Below are 5,321 nucleotides of genomic sequence, written 5' to 3'. Positions count from 1 at the left end.
GACAGCCTCCAAGGAGCAGAATACTTTTCATCTCTCGATTTGCGCTCAGGGTACTGGCAAGTACCTATGGCTGACGACGCTCGACCGAAGACCGCCTTTGTCACGCCCGACGGCCTGTACGAGTTCAACGTCATGCCGTTTGGTCTGTGCAATGCGCCCGCGACCTTCGAGCGCATGATGGACACCGTTCTGCGCAACTTGAAATGGCACACGTGCTTGTGTTACCTGGACGACGTCGTCGTTTTCGCTCCGGACTTCTCCACGCATCTTCAACGTCTGCGGCATGTTTTGACGCGTTTGACCAACGCCGGCCTCCAACTGAACCTGAAGAAGTGCCGATTTGCAGCACGGCAGCTGACAATCCTAGGCTACGTCGTGTCCAAGGACGGAATCCTTCCCGATCCGGCCAAGCTTCGGGCCGTGGCCGAATTTCCCAAACCTACGTCCGTCAAAGAACTGCGCAGTTTCGTAGGACTGTGCTCCTATTTTCGACGTTTCATACGCAACTTTGCCACCATCATATCGCCGCTGACGAAGCTCCTTGGAAGTAACGGGCCCCTACATTCGTGGTCGTCCGAATGCGACGACGCGTTCGCAAAGCTCCGTCGTTTGTTGACGTCTCCTCCCATACTACGCCACTACGACCCTACGGCCCCAACGGAGGTACACACGGACGCCAGCGGTGTAGGCCTCGGTGCTGTTCTTGCGCAACGCAAACCAGGGTTCCCCGAATATGTCGTCGCCTACGCAAGTCGTACGCTTACTAGAGCCGAGACCAATTACACAGTCACGGAGAAAGAATGCCTGGCAATCATCTGGGCCCTTACGAAGTTCCGACCTTATTTGTATGGTCGCCCGTTTGATGTCGTCACCGATCACCACGCACTATGCTGGCTGTCGTCATTGAAGGATCCCTCGGGCCGTCTCGCCCGTTGGGCACTTCGCCTGCAAGACTACGACATCCGTGTGCTGTACCGCAACGGACGTCAGCATGCTGACGCCGACGCCCTCTCGCGCTCCCCCTTGCCTGACGACAATGCCTCCTGCTCAGTGTCTCACACTGCTGTTTCTTCTATCGATGTTCACACCATCGCTACCGAGCAGCGCAAGGATAAATGGATCGCTTCGCTAATAGACTTGCTCACTGATCCGTCGATAACACCAACCACTCGCGCGTTGCGTCGTCAAGCCCACCATTTCGCCATTCGTGACGACCTACTGCACCGGCGCAATTACAACGCCGACGGCCGCCAGTGGCTACTTGTGATACCCCGAAGTCTGCGTGCTGAAATATGCGAGTCCTTCCACTCTGATCCGCAATGCGCGCACTCTGGGGTATCCAAAACTTACCACCGCATTCGACAACGATACTTCTGGCGAGGGATGTACCGCTACGTGCAGAAGTTCGTCCGCTCCTGCCTCGATTGCCAACGCCGAAAACCTTCAACGCACGTGTCACCAGTCGGTCTACAACCATTACCTTGCCCTAACCGTCCGTTTGGGCGCGTGGGCATCGATTTGTATGGACCACTTCCTCTGACGTCGGCTGGTAACCGTTGGGCCATCGTCGCCGTTGACCATCTTACGCGATACGCCGAAACCGCTGCCCTCCCAGCGGCTACAGCGCGTGATGTTGCCTCCTTCCTGCTACACCGATTCATGCTGCGTCACGGTCCACGCCAGGAGCTTCTCAGCGATCGAGGCCGTGTCTTCTTGTCGGAAGTCGTCGAAGCCATTCTCAAAGAGTGCCATGCTGTTCATCGCAAAACTACTGCTTACCACCCGCAGACGAATGGCCTAACCGAACGCTTCAACCGCACGCTCGGCGACATGCTCTCAATGTACGTCGCCGCCGATCACACAAATTGGGATGCCATTCTGCCCTTCGTCACCTACGCCTATAATACCGCCCCTCAGAGCACTACTGGTTTTTCACCCTTCTTCCTGTTGTACGGAAGGCACCCGTTGCACACCATTGACACGATACTACCCTACAAGCCGGATCCATCTGATTGTGCGCCTATTTCTGACACAGCCAGGCTTGCTGAAGAGTGTCGCGAGCTTGCAAAGGCCTTTACAACGCACGAACAAGAGCGGCAGAAGAGCCTTCGCGGTGGCACCACCACTTCTGAGTCCACGTTCATCCCCGGAGCGCTCGTATGGCTCTCGGTCCCTACCACTGCAACCGGCCTCTCTTCAAAACTACTGCCGAAATACGAAGGCCCTTACCGGGTCGTCGAGCGCACGTCCCCGGTCAACTACCTGATCGAACCCATCGAACCAGCTTCGGACATGCGCCGTCGAGGGCGCGACATAGTCAACGTGGAGCGCCTCAAGGCCTACTATGACCCACTGATAGTAACGAGCTGTTAGGTCGCCGGACGGCTCCCTTTTCGTACCCGGGGTAATTGTGGCGAAGCAATTGGTACTGCTTAACGGTTGCGCTCTCCAGCGGCTCCTAGTGGGTCGTCCTCTTCTAAACGCCGCTCGCCCTCTCGGAGCCCGTGCTCTTGCCTTGACTGTCGCCATAGTGCATTGTCGCCGAGTGCCGTCCAATAAACAGCTTAACACTCTAAATATATTTCCCATATTTGGTTGACTTCGTCCTGTGGCCGCTTCTCTCTTTTTGCTTGTCTGTGCTCCCGTGATGCCTCACGTCGCTTCTCGATCGCCTCCCGGATTTCTTTGTTCCACCAACTTTTTGGCTTTCTCTTTCCTTTCCAACAAATAGTTTTCTTCTCTTTTTCCATTTCTTTCGTGATTACATGTAGCAGCTCACTATACTTCCAGTCTTTGCCTGGTAGTTCTACTTTTTCCTCGACTCTTGCGGCTATATTTGTTATTTCTTTGTCATTTAGATACAAGCTGCCAAACTTTGATTCTATGTTCTTATTTTCAGATTTATATCCCATTTGTAATATTATGCGTTTATGATCACTACCCAAGCTGTTAATGCCTTCCTCGTCTATTCTCATCTCTCTAAGTTTGTCATATATTCCTTCTGTCATGAGACAATAATCAATGCTCGATTGCCGGTTTCCGACTTCCCACGTGATCTGCCCCTCACACTTAGGCCCCACGTTAACTATCTCAAGACTACGTTGCTCGCAGAGATCTAGCAATAACTTGCCATCGGTGTCTGAATATCCGTCAAGGTCATGAATGTGAGCGTTCATGTCCCCTAGAAGGATTATTTCGGCATCATGACCAAATTCTTTAATATCGGTGCTTATGCATTTCACTATCTCCAGATTCTTTTCTCTGCAGTTATTGCCTGCAGTTATTGACGATGATGATGATGATGACTTGGGGCTATTCCCTTTGTATCGGGCGGGCAAGATTAATTTGCCCTAGCCAGCGAACAAAAAAAAGAAGGAAAAAAAAAAAAAAAAAAACAAAAACCACACACACACACACACACACACACACACACACACTCACAGCACCGTAAATAAGTCTGTACGGCTAATTCACTGCCGCTGCGTCGCTCGCCACCACCGCACCAGCCTTGCTTTGGTGGTGCGAACTGCTGCATAGTTCACTGCACCAGCCGTTTCATCGCCTGCGTGCAGCACCGTGTCACTCGTGCGCGCAAACCCCAGTGCCTCGGGCAGAGTAGTGCCCTCTCGCTGGCGGGGGCACAAAGACGTACAGCGTAGCACAAGGTGGGGGATGGTTTCCTCTTCCTGCTCGCACACCCGGGCCCCGGCATAAAGCCCTCGTGTCGTCGGTAGCTTCGTCGAATCGACGGCGGTACACAAGTGTTCGCAGTGCCCCAGCCCGCGCTTCAAACAAAAGGCCGCTACCCCCATTTGTGTCGTAGATGCGTTCCTTTTCTATAACACTTTTGTGCTTGCGGTACTCCGTCAATGTTGTCTTGGAACACATCGCCTTCCGCCACTTTTCGTTTTCTTCTTCCCGTACTTGTTCTTGAACGGCCCGAGCCCATTGGCACTCTCTGGTTGCCGTCACGGGCTTCGCGAAGAACCCGAACTTTCGGCGGAGGGTGTGCAACCGCGCAGCCCATTCAGTCCTCGTTCCGGTCAAGTGTGTGTAGCGGAACAAGCGCCGTGCCCACCTGCGGTCGTTCATGAGACGCAGGCGGCCCTCGTAGGCGATCTTGCTCCTGGCTTCTCTAGCCTCATACGACGACCACCCCACGTCTCCATGAATGGCCTCTATGGCAACGTCCGTGGCAGCCCAACGCCAGTCGACCAACCTCTCGCTGCCCTCGCTCCAGCCACTGTCTAGTTCCTGACTGGAAGGTCAGCACAGCATTGGCAAACGAGAGGCATGGGACGTGCACACACTTCCACATTTCTCGGACCAGCAGGAAGCGGTTGCAGCCCCAGAGACTTCGCTTGCGCAACACGTTCGCTGCTTTGCGTGATGTCTGACGGATGTTTTCCTCGTGGATGTCTAGGACATGGCTCGATGTGCTCAGTTGAACACCGAGGTACCTGTACTCATCTCTCCACGGAATCTGCCCACCCTCCGGCAGCGACACCACCGCAGATGTGTCCGTGCCTGCGAACACCAGCACCGCTGATTCCTTGGCGTTGAAGCGCAATCCGAGTTTGCTCAGGTGATTTGCCGATAGTGAGACGAAATGCTGCAAGTCTCCCACATTGTCAGCCATTAGAACAACATCGTCGGCATATACCAAGCCCGGCAGCCTCCAGGGTACGGGTGTTCCGCCATAGGAGTGAGCTAGCGAGAATCCACCTCCATCTTCCAGCAGCATCCTCTCCAGGCTGGCTGTATACAGCATATACAGCAGCGGCGACAACGGGCATCCCTGTTTGAGACCTCGCATCACCTTCACTGGTTCAGCTTGAGCTTCGGCAAAGCACGCAACCACCGTAGACTGACCCATGTCTTCGGCATGCCAATTTGTGTCATACAGTGAAACAGCGGGTCATGCGGTACGCTACCATAGGCCTTGGCGACGTCGAGAAAACAAGTGTATAGCCCTCTATTCTCCTTGCGTGCTATCTCGATAGCCTGTGTGAGCACAAATACATTGTCCACGAGGCGCCGTCTGCTTCGGAAACCATTCTGTAGCTCAGTCAACTTGTCGTCGTGTTCTGCCCAGCCGCTCATCCATGTCTTTAAGATTTGTGCGAAAGTTCGGTATAGCACACTTGTAACTGTGAGTGGTCTGTACTCACGCAGCAGCCCTGCATCCCCTCCTCTCTTCGGCACCAGGATTACTCGGCCACATAGCCAAACCTCTGGTATCGGTTCTCCTGTCATAATGCCCGAGAAGATGTCCGCCAATTTCTGCCTTGCCTCCTCCCCGAAGCATTTGATCAGCCCCG

The 5,321-nt window shown here is 54.1% G+C and overlaps 1 protein-coding gene across 1 annotated transcript; it reads right to left on the bottom strand.

The window, feature by feature from the left end:
- Window positions 1-4,141: 4,141 nt before the first annotated feature.
- Window positions 4,142-4,876, bottom strand: LOC119377157 (uncharacterized). The gene has a single exon (XM_037646743.1). The coding sequence runs from the start codon at window positions 4,874-4,876 to the stop codon at window positions 4,142-4,144; it is 735 nt and encodes a 244-aa protein (XP_037502671.1).
- Between the last annotated feature and the right edge of the window lie 445 nt (window positions 4,877-5,321).

Source organism: Rhipicephalus sanguineus, unplaced genomic scaffold (genome assembly GCF_013339695.2).
Source record: "Rhipicephalus sanguineus isolate Rsan-2018 unplaced genomic scaffold, BIME_Rsan_1.4 Seq3713, whole genome shotgun sequence".
NCBI classification, from domain to species: Eukaryota; Metazoa; Arthropoda; class Arachnida; order Ixodida; family Ixodidae; genus Rhipicephalus; species Rhipicephalus sanguineus.
This window is presented reverse-complemented; position numbering and strand designations above follow the sequence as displayed.

Coding starts and splice junctions, on each gene's coding strand:
- LOC119377157 (XM_037646743.1), bottom strand. CDS start 4,876: ATGGGTCAGTCTACGGTGGTTGCGTGCTTTGCCGAAGCTCAAGCTGAA.